General features: G+C 35.3%; 2 protein-coding genes and 3 pseudogenes across 3 annotated transcripts; 3 read left to right on the top strand and 2 right to left on the bottom strand.

Moving 5' to 3' along the window:
• Nucleotides 1-1,476: 1,476 nt before the first annotated feature.
• On the top strand, nucleotides 1,477-1,750 carry LOC147939974 (auxin-responsive protein SAUR21 pseudogene; annotated as a pseudogene).
• Nucleotides 1,751-2,653: 903 nt separating this feature from the next.
• LOC147939975 (auxin-responsive protein SAUR21-like) lies at nucleotides 2,654-8,095 on the bottom strand. The gene is made up of 2 exons (XM_087463186.1): nucleotides 7,877-8,095; nucleotides 2,654-2,813 (listed from the first exon to the last, which is right to left on the bottom strand). The coding sequence occupies exons 1-2, from the start codon at nucleotides 7,993-7,995 to the stop codon at nucleotides 2,654-2,656; spliced, it is 279 nt and encodes a 92-aa protein (XP_087319312.1). The 5' UTR covers nucleotides 7,996-8,095.
• On the top strand, nucleotides 7,981-9,641 carry LOC109125931 (putative F-box/kelch-repeat protein At5g28160 pseudogene; annotated as a pseudogene). Its single transcript, XR_015563666.1, has 2 exons — nucleotides 7,981-9,261; nucleotides 9,364-9,641. The product of XR_015563666.1 is annotated as a putative F-box/kelch-repeat protein At5g28160 pseudogene (transcript).
• A 1,856-nt stretch (nucleotides 9,642-11,497) lies between these two features.
• Nucleotides 11,498-13,664, top strand: LOC104709498 (uncharacterized; annotated as a pseudogene).
• On the bottom strand, nucleotides 13,536-16,601 carry LOC104707102 (uncharacterized). Its single transcript, XM_010423382.3, has 9 exons — nucleotides 16,185-16,601; nucleotides 15,556-15,620; nucleotides 15,237-15,285; nucleotides 14,799-14,893; nucleotides 14,630-14,715; nucleotides 14,489-14,548; nucleotides 14,274-14,355; nucleotides 14,052-14,165; nucleotides 13,536-13,948 (listed from the first exon to the last, which is right to left on the bottom strand). Exons 1-9 carry the CDS (start codon nucleotides 16,369-16,371, stop codon nucleotides 13,775-13,777), a joined length of 912 nt encoding a protein of 303 aa, XP_010421684.1. The 5' UTR covers nucleotides 16,372-16,601; the 3' UTR covers nucleotides 13,536-13,774.
• Nucleotides 16,602-18,967: the final 2,366 nt, after the last annotated feature.

Below are 18,967 nucleotides of genomic sequence, written 5' to 3' on the forward strand. Positions count from 1 at the left end.
GTTTGCTGTTTGCTTTGTTTTGTTTGGAATTTTGATTTTTTTTTTTAAAAGGAACGATTGTCTTATACTACAAAGGAGACGTTCATTGATTGATGATATTGATGTGGATTATGAGCATGGACGGTTGATGGTTCGTTCAATTTACTTATCTAATCTATCTCTTTCAGGTTTTTATGTGGTTATATCTAATACTATAAATACGATGTAACCACAAAGATGATGAACTCCAATAGATATATACATATCCGATGGGGTAATGACATGGTGTCGTTGTGACTTGAGCATGAACCAACTGATGAGTTAGTTCAGTTCCCATGGTGACAAGGTGATGGAGATACACAACTACTACAGTATTCTCCACCGAATTGATGACCTTATGGCGAGGTTTAAACTCCATTGATGACTCTATAGTGAGTATGAAGACCGTTAAGATGATATGATGATTGTTCAATCTCATACGTGTTACCATGTATGAGCTTGCAGGAGGGTATTAGGTTTGGAGATTAAGAGATCGACTTAAATAGAAAGTTAACATTTGTATAATATTCTCCTATTGCTATATAAGTATATTTACCATTATTGAATATGTAAAGAACCTGGTAGACAAGTTATATCTTTTGTATAAATAAGCGTAAAGGCTAATGAATAAAATGAGAGAAACTATTTTACTTCTAATGTTTTCTCTAAATCTATAAGTTATAGAGATGTAGGAAGAATAAAAAATTGCGTTAAAGATTGTGAAGCTCTTACCTGAAACTTGAATCTAGGCAAATAGAACAAAGTGGTCTCGTCGTGACTCGTATTTATAGTACTGTGTATGTTAATATCAAGGGCCATCAGGAAAACGAAAAAGGGAAAAAACAGTTAGTCGAGCGTGTAATTAAAATCTATTAGATTTAGATAAAAAAAATACACCGATATCACATTTTTTTCTTTTTTAAATACAGTATTATTATTTCACTTATCTAATAATAAAGACCGGATGATAAATACGGTAACTGATATTTTGTCTAACCATGATTTCTAATTATAACTAAAGGTTCTTCAAATGTTGTGGTCTTTAGATTTCAAAGATCGTTTCAAATATGTCTTGAAATGATAGTGTCAGCTCCATAAAGAAATGGCATCCAATCTCTTAACATTTATAACACAACTCTTTCAAGAAGAAGGAGTAAAAAATCTATATACAATGAATTAGTCTAGTTTTCTAACTCGGATGAACTAAATGTAGGATCATCATCATTGTAGGCGAGAAGTCACATTGATGAAGGTATCTTCAGGATAAGGAATCGTTAAGCCACCCATCGGATGATCGAATCCAAACTCTTCCTCAGATTTACTGAGCAAGGCTTGGAATGAAGGCTGGTTCAAGTATGAAATTGGCACCAAATATCTATTGTTCTGGCTCTCTCCAACGTACACTGCAAGAAAACCTTTTGGCACCACCGAGGCTGCTGTGGTGAAATAATTTCATTAATGGCTTTGGTGAGAAGTCTATTGCGTGCAAAGAAGATTTTAAGCGGCTCCACCAGAGCAGCCTCGGCGGCCCAAAAGGATTTCTTGCGGTGTACGTTGGAGAAAGCCAGAAGAAGAGATATTTGGTGCCAGTCTCATATACCTAAACCAGCCTTCATTTCAAGCTCTACTCAGTAAATCCGAGGAAGAGTTTGGATTCGATCATCCGATGGGTGGTTTAACGATTCCTTGTCCTGAAGATACCTTTATCACCATAACATCCAGGCTTCAATGATGATGATCCAACATAGTGTTCTTGGATTAGAGTTGTTCCTTGTAAATAGAGGATTTTTTTTTTTTTTTTTTTCTCTTTTTTCTTGAAAGAGTTGTTCTATTTTTTTTTTTTAAGTGGTTGCACACAATTCATGTTAATACATGTTGGATCGATTATTGAGAAAGAAAGACAATTCCTTTATTATAAATGTATTAATATAACTGTTTTAAAATAAAATAAGTGAGGTTATTTAAATATATAATCCGGATCTATGGCTTATTTTAGCCACTTTCCCAATTGAAATATCTCATCATACAAAGAAAAAGATGATATTAATTTAACTGATCATGCAGTGCAAAGCAAGAAAAGTAAACCACGAAAACTTGAACAATAATCTTCGAAATTATCTTAGATGGAAAGTCTAATATATGCAAAGAAGATTATTGGACGTCTTGGTGGCGCCACAAGGATCCTTCTTGCATGTGTTTAAAATTGCACCTGAGATTTCTCTGTTCTGCTCATAAATTATTTTGTCCGAAGGTATTTATATAACAATCTCAAACTAGCTTTGGAGTTTTGTGTAGTGAGATCACTGACATTATAATCTTAAGATTGAGTTAAATTAGCAGAAAAAGAGAAACTTAATGAAGATATAACGCAAATACTCGAGGAACTGTCAACTAATAAGAATATTTGTGCATTGTATATAAAACAGCTGCTAAGATAAAGCATTTGTAGAAAACTTTCTGCAAATCGCATTAACACCATTGTTTCTCTCTCACACAAAAAATTGACATTCACATTTGAGTATTTTAACCTTTTTTACACAACTCTTTCTTTGAGGAAAAAGGTTGACCTATTTACACTGAATAAATTATATCTCCAACGCAAGCTAAAAAATGTTAGATCTATCTTCTTTTTGGATCATCTTCCCTGTTGTGCATAAGTTACAGAGATGAAGGTATCTTCAGGACAAGGGATCGTTAAGCCACCCATCGGATGATCAAACCCAAACACTTCCTCGGATTTACTGAGAAGAGCTTGAAATGAAGGCTGGTTCAAGTATGAGAGTGGCACCATATATCTCTTCTCTAGAATCAAGAAGAACAAGAACACACAATATCGAAACAAGAACAAGAACAAGACTTTGTTATGAATAACTCTCTTATTAACTTAAGGAAAACTAACTCAAAAACCTTAAGCTCTCAACCTTATAATCTCACACACAATGCCACAACTCGGCATTGACGTTTATATAGAGAAGCAAATATTCTTCCTAACATCCTTTTTAGGAAACATTACATAATTTAGATTCCTCCTAAATTTTTAGATATGTATATTTAGATATCTCCTAAATGTACTTAGCTTGATTCTCAAGCTATTCCAATCTTACTCCAACATTCTCCCCCTTAAGCTTGGAATTGTCTTCTCTCACATCTTGAACTCCAATGAAACTTCTCATTTCTTTAAACTTGATTCTTCCAAGTGACTTTGTTAAAATATTCGCCTTTTGTTCCGTTCCGGGAACATGTTCCACTTCTATATAACCATTCTCGACACATTCTCTAATGAAGTGGTACCTTCTATGTATGTGCTTGCTTCTACCATGAAACACTGGATTCTTTGTAAGAGCAATTGCTGATTTGTTATCCATTAGAAGTGTGACTCTCTCACTCAAGGATCCAGTAATCTCACTAAGCAAATCTTGAAGCCAAATTGCTTGTTTTGCAGCTTCGGCAGCTGTCATGAACTCGGCCTCGCATGAGGACATCGTCACCGTATCTTGTTTGTGTGTACTCCAAGTGATCGGACTGTTGCCGAGATAAAATATATGACCAGCCGTACTTTTACCAATTTCTTTGTCAACATTGTAGCTACTGTCGCTATAACCAATCAACTGAGTTTTGTTATCACGAGTGAACATAAGACCAAGTGCGGTGGTGCCTCGCAGATACCGAATGACTTGCTTGAGAGCTACTCTATGGGATTCTTTTGGCTCATGCATATATCTGCTCAGCACTCCAACAAAATAAGACAGGTCTGGGCATGTGTGTAGCAGGTATCGAAGACAACCAATGTTTCTTCTGAACTTTTTCTCATCGATTCCTTTCTCCTTCTGAGATTTGGACAATTGTAGGTTCATTTCCATAGGGGCATGAACCGAATTGCAGTCGTCCATTCCTGTTTCTACTAGTATTCTCTTTGCATATCTCTCTTGTTTTAGACTGATGCCTCTTTCATGTTGGTACACTTCGATTCCAAGGTAATAAGTCAGTAACCCAAGATCACTCATATCGAATTTGGTTGCCATCTCCCTTTTAAACTCAAATATGGACTCCAAAGATGAACCTGTAACAAGTAAATCATCCACATACACAGCAACTATAAGTAGAAAACCTTTCTTTTCCTTGTGATATAGCGACGGTTCCTTTGAACACCTGAGAAACTTCAATTCCTTGAGAATCTTATTGAGCTTTTCATTCCATGCTCTAGGAGCTTGTTTTAAGCCATAGAGAGCTTTATTCAGCTTGTACACCTTATCTTCACTCCCTAAGGTTACAAATCCTTCTGGTTGGGTGACGTAAACTTCTTCTTTCAATTCGTCGTGGAGGAACGCAGCTTTGACATCAAGATGATGTATCTTCCAATCGTTTGAAGCCGCTAGAGCAATTATAAAACATATCGTTTCAATGCGTGCCACTGGAGCAAACACCTCATCGAAATCAATGCCATATCTTTGTACATACCCTTTCGCCACTAACCGTGCTTTGTACTTGCTAACACTACCATCCGAGTTTCGTTTAATTTTGAACACCCACTTCAAGCCGATTGGTTTGACACCAATAGGTCGATCAACAAGATTCCAGGTTTTGTTCTTCTCTATCGACGCAAGTTCCTCTTTGCATGCCTCTATCCATACCTTCTTGTCTTTTGCTTCTTGAAAATCCCAAGGCTCTTCATTCATCACCATTAACATCTGTTCACACTCTGTTTCTGCGATAAGAACATAATCATTCAGATAAGCTGGAGTTTGTCTTGGTCTCGTTGATCTTCTTAATTGTGGGGGTGATTTTTCCAGTTCATCATTATCATCTTCATCGCTCACAACTTCAATATCGCTTTTCTCCTTTTCCGATGTGTTGTTTTCTTCAGCTACTGCAACGTCTCTGTTCATAGCTCGAGTGACGTCCGAAGACTGTTCATCCGTTCCAGCCCGTGTTTCAAGTTCTCTTATACCATTATTGCCAAATTCTGAGATATCAATAATAAATGTTCCTGAGTTTGGATGAGATTCTTTTCCTGCATTTTTCCAGCTCCAACTCTTACTCTCATCAAATATCACATCTCTACTCACAAATATCTTCTTGGTCGTAGGGTCAAGAAGGCGATATGCTTTCGAACCAGGCTTGGTTCCAAGGTGTACCAATAACCTTGATCTATCATCAAGTTTTTTCCTTCCAACAGCTTCTGTTCTTGCATAGCAAACACATCCGAACACTCTAAGATGACCAATGTTTGGTTTCTTCCCTTTAAACACCTCATAAGGAGTCGTTTCAATCAACGATCTGGTTGCAATCCTATTGATCAAATAAGTAGCATGAATCACAGCCTCTCCCCATAAAACATTCGGTATGTTCATATGCTTTAGAATACTTCTTGTCATTTCTAGAAGCGTTCGATTACGTCTTTCGACGACTCCGTTTTGCTGTGGTGAATACGGTGCAGTCAAGTGTCGTCGGATGCCAAACTTATCACAGTACGTTTGAAATTCGTTAGAGACAAATTCTCCACCACTATCAGTTCGAAATGTCTTGATGATAGCCTTTGTTTCTTGTTCCACAAGGTTCTTGAAAATCTTGAACCTTTCAAGTGCCTCACTTTTTCTTTTAACAGAATCGTCCACGCATAACGAGAATGGTCGTCTATAAGCATAAATACATACCGTTTTTGAGCTGGTGTGGAGGGTGTGATCGGTCCACACAAATCTCCGTGAATCAGCTCAAGAGGTTTTGTGGCTCGTTACATAGTTGCTTGTGGGAAGGGCTGTCTTGTTTGTTTTCCCAATAGACATGACACACACTTTTCTCTCTCAATCGCGATACTTGGTATACCAGTTACTAGTTCTTTGGTGATCATCATCTTCATCGTATCCACATTAACATGACCCAAGCGTGCATGCCACTTGGTCGACTCGGTTGATGTCGTTAACTGCAAACACCGTATGTTTTCCACTTCCAAACAAACCTTGTACAGTCGATTTTTTTACCTGCTTGTCTTCACCAGTAGTTGGCATGTTCGATCATAGAGCATAAGTAGATCATCCTTCATTCTTATTTCACACCCTGCTTTGGTGGCCTGACCAAGGCTTATAATGTTGCTCTTCAACTCCAGAATGTAATATACATTATGTAAAGCCTTAAGAGCCTTTCTTTCACCGTTTAGAACCACAAAACGAATGGAGCCTTTACCTTTGATATCAATGCGAGAATCATCTCCAAATCTCACCTTTCCCGTAACTGTTTCATCAAGATCATAGAAGAACAAACGATTGCCGCTCATATGATTACTTGCACCATTATCAAGATACCATACGTTTGTTGTGTCTAGATTCGTTTCAAACGTTTTTGGTTTCACCTTCTTCTCATTGAGAAACACCACTTCATGCATCATCAATTCATCAGCTTCATGTGTCTCTTCTTCATTCTTCTCAATAGTTTCTTGAAGCTTAAGCAATCTGTCGGGACAATCTGATGCATAATGTCCGACCTTATCACATCAATAACAGGTAATCTTCAATTTACTGAGTTAAGAACCTCTGCCACCACCGTAGTTACCTTGATGATAAGAACCTCTACCACCACCGTAGTTTCCTTGATGATACGCATCAGTGTTAGCGTACATTAATTTGTTCCATAACGTCCTCGTCCACCACCGTATCACATCGACCTTATCATGATCTTGTTGGTATGGGACGTTTGGATAACTCCCATAACGTCCTCGTCCTCTTCCTCTCCAGTTTGATCGACCACCCCGGCCACGTCTACCGCCGTGATTAGGACCTCTGCCACCACCATAGTTACCTTGATGATAAGAACCTCTACCACCACCGTAGTTTCCTTGATGATACGCATCAGTGTTAGCGTACATTAATTTGTCCCGATCCTCATGTTGCTCCTCCTCTTCTTCACGAATTCTTTCTTCATATGCTTTTAGTCTTCCCACAATATCCTCAAAACTAGTTGTGTTAAGATCAAGGACTTGTTCAAGAGATGCAACCATGTGGATGTATTTCCTTCGTGGCAAGATTTTCAAGAATTTCTTGACAAGTTTTGATTCGTCAATGGCTTCTCCAAGAGACGCTGATTTGGATGATATTTCTGAGAGATGTCCTACAAACACATCAATTGTATTCGTGTCTTTCATCTTAAGTCGATCAAACTCCGCCATCAAGGTTTGTAGTCTAGCTTCCTTCACTCTTTCGGCTCCAACATGCCTAGCCTTGATTGCATCCCAAATCGCTTTTGACGTCTCAAGATCTCCAACTTGGAGAATCAAAGCTTCTGGGATAGATTGGAACAATAACGCAATTGCCAAATTTTTCTTATCTTTGTTGTTGACTCCATCTTCGATAGTTTCCCATACCTTGTTCACCTTGAGTGTAATTTTCATTCGCATGGACCAGACGGTATAATTAGAGGAGTTTAGCATCATACATTTAATAGAGGATGGTTTGTTAATAGAGGATGGTTCGATCTCCTTAACTTCAGACTCGACATCTTCCTTCTTCGTGTCACTCATGATATCTTAACAAAACCGTGAAGCTCTGATACCAAATCCAGAATCAAGAAGAACAAGAACACACAATATAGAAACAAGAACAAGAACAAGACTTTGTTATGAATAACTCTCTTATTAACTTAAGGAAAACTAACTCAAAAACCTTAAGCTCTCAACCTTATAATCTCACACACAATGCCACAACTCGGCATTGACGTTTATATTGAGAAGAAGCAAATATTCTTCCTAACATCCTTTTTAGGAAACATTACATAATTTAGATTCCTCCTAAATCTTTAGATATGTATATTTAGATATCTCCTAAATATACTTAGCTTGATTCTCAAGCTATTCCAAGCTTACTCCAACATCTTCTTCTGGACCTGGTCATCGCCAACATAAACTGCAAGAAACCCTTTTGGTGTTGTAGCTGTTACAGAGCGGCTCAGAATCTTCTTTGCGCCCAAGAAACCTCTCATAAAGGCCATTAATAATCTCTGCAAGTGTAAACTGAAGATGGATTAACGATAACAAGTTGAATGCTCATATTCAAGCCTTGGGTACTACTTGGTGATGTACGTGAAGAGTTGGTTCTGTTTCCGGATGTATAAATAGATCAATGAAGAAGTTAAAACCACCTGACAACCTGTGGTCTACAAGCGTGGGACATACAAGAACAGAGTTTCACATGGTTTTTTTTCAAGATAGATAGAGAGATAGATGAGTACAAATGCAGCCTACGGATTTTCATTCCTGGACAGCTTTGATAACTTGGGCAAAAAGTTCCTCTGTTAGATCCCCAACTCTCCTCAGAAAAATTTTAGCTCACGCTATCGTTATGGGATATGGAAACAAAGGAACAATCTGCTTTATAACCAGCAAGTCTTTCTTCGACCGTGTTCAGGGAAGTTGATGATCTAATTCGCAACTCAATCACAGCAAGAAGAAATCTCAGGATGTTGGCCAAGTTGATGCAACTTTGGTTATAAGGAGGATTTCACTTATTCTCATTTGTTTATGCCTTCTTGTTTTTTTATTTTGTGTTTTTGGAAAGGTAGTTATAAAGTATAGGTCTAAACTTTAGGTAAAGCCTCAACATTTTCGGTCCTTGATGATACTTACAAGTTTCATTAAAAAAAGTGTGAAAATGGACTTAAATGATCAATTAACGATGAAGTCCAATATAGGCCCAACAACAACATTAAATCCAGATCGTATTACTCGCGTCGCGACTTTAGGGTTTTTAACATATTGATCGCAGTTTCTGCCTCCTTGATGAATCTCCTTGTTTGATTTCTTCGTACTCTTTCTTTGCACCCCTTTTTTTTAGTTTTGATATCGTTGATCATGATTAGCTCTTTGGTTCCAGTATTGGCATGGTTCAAGAATTTACATATACCTTCTTCATATTTTTATTATGTACCAATGAGCCTCGTTACGGTTGGTTCAGAATTATACGGACTCTGTCAACGCAATTATCCGTCCTCCAACATGTTGGTCCGTAACGATTTGGAACTTGTTTGGCGTAAATCCCCCAACATGACTGTAGCTCGAACGAAGGCCCGGGGGTGCTGATGAATCCGCGAATTGGGGTGAGGTTTTCGACATTAAGACTCAGACTTGGGAACCTTTACCTGACCCTGGCTCTGAGCTCCGCTTTTCTTCTATTAGAAAAATAGAAAATATCCAAGGAAAACTTTACGTTAGAAGCAACCAGGAGAAAGACTCTGTTTACGACCCAAAAGAAGATAAATGGGATGTTGCAAAAAAATCACCCGTGAATTGTTGCATAGATTTTGTATGGTATTATTGTGATAAACAAAGCTGCTGGTGGTGGGACAAAAAAGAAAAAAAACGGAGAGTTGTCAGAGGTTTAGATATGTTGAACAAGAATCTTCGCTGTGGTATGATTGAAGTAGCTAACTATAATGGGAAACTCTTAATCTTATGGGACCAGTTAGTGCATCATGGTCGTTTTAAAAAAAAAGATATTTGGTGTGCGGTGATTGCGCTTGAGAAACGTGATATCGGTGGCCCTACTGCGGAAGTTTGGGGTAACATTGAGTCGGCTAATGTCGTGCTTACCGTTCCGAGCTCATACGTTTTCATGTATACTCTACTAAATGGGGTTTAATTAAACATAATCATGTTTTTTTTTTAATTCTTTGGTGCTTTGTTGCTTTTATTCTTAAATTAAATTGTTGGCAACATCACATGGTATTAAGATTGTCAACATCATGGTATTTAAATTAAATTAATTTTTTTTTTCTATAAAAACAATCTTAATACCACTCGATCGACTATAAGTTGATAGCAAGTTTTATATCAACTTATAGTCGATCGAGTGGTATTAAGATTGTTTTTATAGAAAAAAAAAAAAGATTGTTTTAATAGATGCATTTGGAGTGATATATGTACATGAAGTGAATAAGTAAGTCAGATGTTTCATAGCTTTCACATTCCCGTTCTTATATTACTAAAAAAGCATATAAGATCTGAATTGTCAAGTTTAAAAAAAAAAAAAAATCAGTTTACACAGCAACTCAGTACTAGATTTTAACCCGCAGTACACCGCGTGCATATAATTTTTATTACTATTTATATTTATATTATATTTGTTTGTTAAATATTAGATGTTTTCCATAGAGGAATAACTAAATTTTCCGACCGTTTGTGCGGCTAAATGCATAACCGGCCCTTGACACATGCAGATGAAGCACATACTTGTGGCCTCCAAATAAGATAGTGAATATTCGACCCTTTTTTTCTAAAAACTTCATTACTTCTATTGGTAAAAATGTAGGATATTAGTACCAAAGGTCAATGGTTCAAATATTTTCAATTATTCTTTGTGTTTTTCAAGTTTTTTTTAAAAACTATTAATGTATAATTGGCCCCACCAAAAAAATGGGCTTGTGCCCTTAATATTTTCAGAGAATGCTCTGACTAAATGTTTATATTAATTTTTTAACCCGCAATACTTCAGATCTATTTGTTTGTTATATTTAGTTTGTTTTCTTTAGTGTTTGAGATTCTATTTTGATTGTTAATTATTATAACAGAAAATAAGGGATCTAAATACATAGTAAGTCATTTATAAACTATGATTAACTCACGTTTTTCCTAATGATTTAATTATTTTACACACTTTAGTTAAATCAACTTAATTTTTATATGTCAAATATTCTAATATTAATAGTGTTGACAAATAATAAAATGAGGATTTAACTCGTGTTAGCACAAATTTAATGATATTTAATTAATTTCAACATGTTCTTTTTATAACTAATCTACTATATAACCATATTATATAATATTTTTTTTTAAAACTAATTTTACATATTTGTAATATTTTAAAATTTTATTAAGTTTATATATTAATTATAATATTTAAATAAATGTGAATCGAATTTTTTTTACATTAAGAATTAAAGCTCACAGGTTTTGAAAAACAAAATAGGAATCAAATTGATGTTCTTGTTTGCAAAGGATTCATAGATAGAATATCTTTAAACACAATAGAAAATGTGATTAAATATATCATAGTTTATGTTTCCATATTTATTCTACTGTATTTTTTTAGTTGGAATGATATGTAAAATATTTAGGAAACAAAATCTGAAGTAATATTGTTTTTGGAAACTTTTTAATGGTTAATGTATTAAATAAATTTTTAAATAAGCAAAACTAAAAAGGCATAACACAAAATGTACTTCAAAAATGTTAATATATATATATATATATACATGCTTGTTTAATTGAATTTTTGTGCTAGTGGTTGCCGTTTTCATGAATATAATAAAAAAAATTAATGTGTTACCATTATAAATACGACTTCGTCGCCTCTTAGTTTCGTTTCCCATATATCTTCTCGTCGACGATTTAGGGTTTCGAACGCTCAGATCGCAGTTTCAGTCTCCTTGACGAATCTTCTCGTTTGATTTTTTTTCTTTCCTTGAATCCCTTCATCGTGATTCGTTGCCTTATTCGTGGTGTTAAGAGTGATTCGGGAAACGTGTTCGTTTGAGACACCGATGGCTCCACACGTCTAGGGTTTTTCTTGCTTAGATAAATCAGACAAAACAGAAGACTCGGTGTTGTTCTTATTCCCTTTAGTTAGATAATGATTTCTACGATGCATTCAGAAGAAAAATCATGGAGATCCTCCAAGAGACATCTCGAAGACCGAATCCAATACTGTGAAGAAGAAAGGAAAAGATTGAGAAAGACAAGTTTCCGTGACCAGAACGTAAGTAGCATCCCTCAAGGTTGGTTAGATTGTCCGCGTTTTGGTCAAGAAATAGGATTCATCATTCCTTCAAAAGTTCCTCTCAGTGAATCATACAACGGCTGTGTTCCTCGGGACAAAAGATACACTTTAAAGCGGTGGTTAACTAGTGAAACGAAGAAGATTGGTCTGGTGATTGATCTCACAAATACAACTCGTTACTATCATCCCAAATCGTTAGGACATGTCGAGTATGTTAAGATTAGTTGCAGCGGTCGTGATGCTGTGCCGGATAATGTGTCTGTCAACACATTCGTCAACGAGATTAATCAGTTCAAGGAAGCCAAATCCTCAGAGGAATATGTTCTTGTCCATTGTACACACGGGTATAATCGTACAGGGTTTATGATTGTTCATTACCTTAAGCGGTCTACACCGATGATGAGTGTTACACAAGCCCTGAAAACGTTTTCCGATGCTCGCCCGCCTGGGATCTACAAAGCAGATTACATTGATGCTCTATACAGATTTTATCACGAAGTTAAGCCTGGGAGTGTTATTTGTCCAGAAACTCCTGAATGGAAGAGATTTGAAGGTGGTGTTAGAGACGACGATGATGATGCTCTGTCTTACCCTTACCCTGCAGTGCAAGGAAACAATCAGGAGGAGAATGTGATGGAGTTGTCTAATGATGACATTCTAGGGGATGACATACAGTATATTCAAGAGGTTTCCTACCAGAAATTAATTAAAGAGATGCTGAAATTGGAAGGTTTTAAGAAGTTCCCTGGCTCGCACCCTGTGTCGTTAGGCAGGGAGGCCTTGCAACTATTGAGGCAGAAGTACTATTACGCGACATGGAAGGCGGATGGAACGCGGTACATGATGCTCTTGACTAGTGGTGGATGTTATCTAGTAGACAGGATGTTCAGATTTAGACGGGTGCAAATGCGATTCCCTCGTAGGCACGACCCAAGTGATGTGCATCATGAAACACTGCTTGATGGAGAGATGGTTGTAGATACAATTGACGATGGATCAGGAAGGGAGTGACAGGCGAGGAGGTACCTCGTGTATGATTTGGTAGCGCCAACGGGGAATCAGTGGCGGCGCGGCCTTTCAGTGAGAGATGGGATATTCTTAATAGAGAGGTGATCAAACCGCGTAACGATGAGAAAAAGATGGCGAATCATTGGTATAGATACGAGATGGAGCCTTTTGGGGTACGGATCAAGGCTTTTTGTGTACTCTCTGCTGTGAAGAAGAAGGTTTTCCAGGAGTTGATTCCATTGCTTCCACATAAATCAGACGGTGTAATATTTCAAGGGTGGGACGATCCTTATGTTTTCGGAGAGGACAAGGGTCTACTGAAATGGAAGTTTGTGGAAACACTTGATTTTCTTTTTGACATGGACAATTATGGTCGTCCGATGCTCTTCTTGCAAGAACATGGGAAGTTGAAGCTAATGAAAGACGATTTAATTGAATTTAGAGGTGATGGTTGGGACAATAACCTGGCCAGTTACTGTGGGAAGATTGTAGAGTGTTCATGGGATAAGCACAAGAAAGTATGGGTTTGTTTGAGGATCAGAGTTGATAAATCTGAACCAAACAGTATGCGAACTGCTTGTAGTGTGAAAAAGTGCATTAAGGATGACATCACAGAGAAGGTTTTGCTCAAGGAGATCGACGAGATTATCCGTCTTCCAATGTATGTTGAGGGCATACTAAGGGATACACAAGAAGCTGCTGAACGCCGTAAGCATGGAAAACCGTAAATTCTAAGGAGTGGTTAAGAGCTGGAGAAACCATTTCTGTTTCAATTTGTGAATACAGTAGTAGTCAAATAACAAATAAATAATTTGGTTTTGTTATGTAACAGTAAACAAAGTTCTCTTCAGTTTAAACTTTAAAGGAAGTTATTTGAAATTCGAGTTCGATTTTTTCGGCTATCTACTACGTGTGCTATAATGGCTCATTCTTTAACACTGAAGAAACAGTGTTTGCGTCTTGTGGGACAGAAGATCGTTTGCTTGCGATCAAATTTTCAGGCTTCTTAACACGGAAGAGATGAGCTGGAGTTTGGCCGGAACTTTTTGCTTGTACTCTTTCTCTACTGCAGCTGCAGCCAGAGAATGAAGCTCTGGGGCTGCCGTGGCGTCTTTGTCCTCTTTGTTCCTGCCTTTTGAGAGCTGCGCAATGGCAGATGCACACTGAAGGAGGAAACGCGGCTTTCGTCAATTCGTCAATTATATATCAGTTGAAAATAGAGAAGATCTGTAAAAAGTACCATAGAAGAGGAGAAAGAGACTTTACCAAGCAGATTCCTAGAAGAGCTCTGGTGTTTTTGCCGCCTGTTAAATCTATGGTGGCTGCATAATATTTTCTTGCTGAGATAAGGTTTTCTATTCCACCAATTGTGTAGAGAACCTGATTATGAGTTTCATAGAACACAAAGGAAACAATGTAATGAACAACAAATACTAAACTCAAAATTTGATCAAATGTGGTATGTTTGACGAAGTTAAAACTTCTTACATCAGCATATGCTAGGTGGTACAGTGGAACAATAGGCTGAGATAGTATGAGCTCTTCGTAGCAGAAAGCTGCTTGTTTGTACCTGTAACCGAGACACAAACCACAAATTGGGTGGGAACCAACGCCATAAGACAGTCTGATGTTACTAGATAGATACTAATTCATTTCTGCAACATAACCTGGAGGGACGAAAGAGGATAGAAAAAAATATTTACATTTGCAAGGACAGATAAAGCTCTGCAAGTTCTCTCCATGCATCGTGATCAGCCATAAATCTACACAACAAAAACGATTAAGTGATATCATGATCTGGTGGCTCTCTTTTTTTATGGTAATTGGGATAAGTAAGCACTCACAGTTCAAGATATTTGTTAAGAAGCTCAATGGCTATGGAAGGTTTTCCTAGTGCCTTGGATATAGCCACTCTTCGTTTGTGTATAGCCTGTATAAGACCTTTTAATTTCCACTTACAAAACTATACATTTAGAAGAAAATTTTGAATGGTTAAAAGGTACGAAGACTTACTTGGTCGAGTGGATTATCTTCCAAAAGGCTTGAATATGCTTCCTCAGCTTCTCCCCATAATTTCTTTGCTTCAAGCAGTAACGCCTCCAGCCTGCCTATCATTCCAAAATGAGACTCAGACTTGGATCAATGTAGACTACACTCAAAAGAATCTCCATTTCAAAATAACTAGATACTGTATGCTACAAATAAACCAACAATGGCCAAGTAGTTGAAAACTAGTCAGCTTAAACAAGAAGGTGAACACTTAACACAACTGACTTAATTAGAGAACTTCAGATTTGATCAATTCTGCTTAATCCAGACAATGTTTGCATTCTTTGTTCATAGAACTAGTTATCTAATACATGAATCGAATGTTCTAGAAAGCAAATAAAGCAGAGACGAGCACAAGCCGACGATATTCTTCAATTTATCATTGCTGGTAAATTTACTTACCAACCCTTTTGCTCCCTGGAAATTTTTTCTGCAAAACCTTAATGCATTTCTGCAAAAAAAAAAAATCCAAAGGTGGACTCATTTTTAGATATCAACATCGATTTCTCAAAATCTGAGAGAAGTGTGAGATAAGGAACGAAACTGATGAGATAACTTGGGGAAAATTGAAGGGTTTGCTTCTCAATCCCTCATTCTTTTGGGAACAAATTATACCACGTTTAACTCCTATCACAATGCATCCATAGAAATATATAACGTATAAATGCTACAGCTTCAGTATTTGATCTTGACATAAGATGATCCACTATACTATACACACCTGTGCAACATCAAGACATTGACAATCCATAGCTGCAATTGCCACCTGCTCATTTCGAGTCCATTCTGTATCCCAAAAAAAAAAAAAAAAAAGAGTAAGAGATTCATTTAGTTACATTTATAAAAAAAAAAAAACAACAGCAACATTCCTCAATCCAGTTTTGGTTATAGCTAAAGTAACCGAGATCTTAGGATTTTAATATATTCATCTGGTAGTGTGCAAAAGCAAGACCCATTCCATAGAGAAAACAAGACAGTAAGGATCATTAAAAAGACCAGAATTATATCGCAAACCATGCTAATCACTAAATTGGCCCAAAGGACTAATACAAACTTTAGTGCATAATTTATCAATTTTGAATTACTTATAGAATCTATCAAAGATAAGTAATTCTGAAACATTTGAACACTAAGCTTCACTTACACAACTACACAAGAGTAGAGTATGTCAGAAACATTGATTTACTTACAAAGCTGCCTAAAAGAACACATGTTTCAATTTCACTGGTCAGGACAAAAACACAAAATCAATCTAGAGACTAACAAAGCCAATCAAAGATCAAACGAAATACACAATCATAGTAAGATCAAACCAAATATGAATCAGTGGATTTGAAAATTCGAACTAACCATCTGGACCAAGAGCAGATCGTTTCCTCGGATCATTCAAAATCGAGGAACCGTGTTTTAACACTTTCTCCGACCGGCGAAGTTTGAGCTTACGAACGAGGCAAAGATACTCCCAAGCTCCGCCTCCGCCATTTTCGACCTGAATCTCGAGCTGGTTTAATTCCGTCTCCTCTGTTTTCGTCACCATCTCTCTTTCAGTCTTTCTCTTGTAATATATGGTTTGTACTGTAGTTTACCTACGAACCTTGTGGATCTGTTAATGGAACGACGAAGAAAACATCGGACCGGTTCAGTTTGTAATTGTACCGATTTGGATTGATCCTAATGAATGATAATCAAAAAAAAGTTTTAATTTTGAAAACTGGACCTAGTTAGCTTGACAGGTAAACAATTGTTCTCACAAATCTATCTACCTGGACACCATGCAAGCTTGGTTTCAATGGATAAATCCTAATATTAAAAGTTAAAAACTTTTAATCAATTTTAAATAAAGAATATTTATTCATCTAAATAAATAAATTGTTTACAATTCAGTTTGGTGTGATGATAGATTATATTATGAAAAATTTTTGGGGGTGAATCTCTTTTATATACCCCGTATTAATTAACTAATCAAAATACAACAAAAATTGATGTCATATCATATTTATAAAATAAATTAAAAGTAAAATAAAAAGACAAAACAAATTCTGTAGATTTTTTAATAAGGAAATTATGTTGGTTTGATTTATAAAGGAATGACCAGAGTGTAGTTTTTACAATTAAACAAAATTATATGTCGGTTTGGGTTTACAAAATAGTGATTAGAGTTTAGATTTTACAATTAAACGAAATTATGTCGGTTTGAGTTTACAAAATAGTGGTTAGGGTTTAGATTTTACAATTAAACAAAATTGTATTTCAATTTGGGTATATAAAATAGTGGTTAAGGTTTAAATTACATAATTAAACAAAATTATATGTCGGTTCGGTTTTATAAAAATGTAATTTGGATTTAGATGTTATAATTAAAAACTATAATATAATGTTTTTAATTAAAATTGAGTTATATACATATTTTGTTTCTTTAATTAATAATTTCTTTCCTTAATTAAAAGAGATGAATGAGAGAGGTTCAACTGTAGGGTTGAACCCAAGAATTGTCTATTATAATAGGTTTTGAACCCACGCTACGCGTGGGTTTATTTGATATATTTTGATAAAAATTATATATGATTGATTACGGTAATAAAATATTATCTCATAAAAAACTAAAATTAGTACTAAGGAAAAAAATTAAATTTCAGATACATAAATTTTTAAAATATAAAAAATCAGTTGTGTTATAAAATCAAATCTGATAAAAAAAATCATAAATTTAACTTGACGTCCAGGCGAGGCAAATCAAACTGATGACCTCACATATCCTAAACCATTTTCTTTGACCACCAGAAAAACAAAACAATTTTATAATCATGAATTTAACTCGTTTTCATATTTAATTGATCGCTACCACCTATGTTTTCTTGTTTTTTTATTCAATGTTTTCTTATTCTTCATATTTTTTCTTGTCATTTTCATTGTCAAATTTTGTGTTAATTGTCATCGTAACTTTTACCGTTTGGTTATTCGTTATACTCTTTTTCTTCTTCCTCCTCGTCAACTTCTTCAAATTCTTCCACTGAAAAACATTTTTTTAGACTACCACACAACTTGTTAACCCATCAAACTCCCAGAACAAAATCATTTCTTTTCTCATTAAATTTGTGAAATTCATGATTACCAGCATAGTCAACACATGCACCCAATTATTGACAATTTTATCCATATACTTATTTGGTTTTAGATCTACGCGTTTAGAAACTTCTCAAACCAAAATCCTTACTTGGTTTATAATATTTTAAAAACATAATAAAATATACTAATAATTATTTATTTAATATGAATCATATGATATATAGAAATATGAGCACACTATAAGAACATATTAATTATAAATAAATAATATCAATTATATTATATCATCAAATAATATCAACGGTATCATATTATCAAATAATTGTAACCGTATTTAAACGTAACCGTTTAACAAACTGTTAAACGGTTTTGGTTAAGGTTACAAAAAATTCTTACCATAACCGATGGTTAATAAACCTTAACTGTGACAACCGTAACCCTGGTCATGCCTATGTATAGCTAATAAAACATGTGTGTTTGTCGTCCATCTTTCTTCTTTAAACCTCAAAATTTGACTCAACCATCAAATTAAGGTCTTGCGATGTCAATCCTTCTTCCTTAGACCCAAAAATAAAAAATTAATGAAAGAATATCAACTCATCTATAAAATCATACACAAAAATATGTTTTACAGCTCATAAGAAATAAAAAACACAAATGTAGATAAATAAGATAATTTATGTTTTGCATCAATATTTATAATATTTTAAACTTTTAAAAGGTTTCGAAATATAAAATTTGAACCTTTTAAAAATTTTCAATATTTATAATATTTTAAACTTTTAAAATTTAAAACTTATAATATTTAAAAACTTTTTAAAAGCTAAGAACTTTTAAAAGTTTCGATATTTATAATATTTAAACTTTTAAATTTTTTAAATATTATAATATTTTTTTGAAACTGTTTAAAGTTTTAATTTGATCAAATAGAAAACCAGATCAAACCAAATAAAACTTTTAAACTTGAACGCCTGATAAATCAAGTTTTCCTGCTCATTCGTTGTTGGAAGCATACTAATCTTATTTATACTGGTTCTGAACCATTGTCTAAAAAATTTCGAGCCAAT

Source organism: Camelina sativa, chromosome 8, assembly GCF_030686135.1.
Source record: "Camelina sativa cultivar CO46 ecotype springtype chromosome 8, ASM3068613v1".
Classification (NCBI taxonomy): Eukaryota; Viridiplantae; Streptophyta; class Magnoliopsida; order Brassicales; family Brassicaceae; genus Camelina; species Camelina sativa.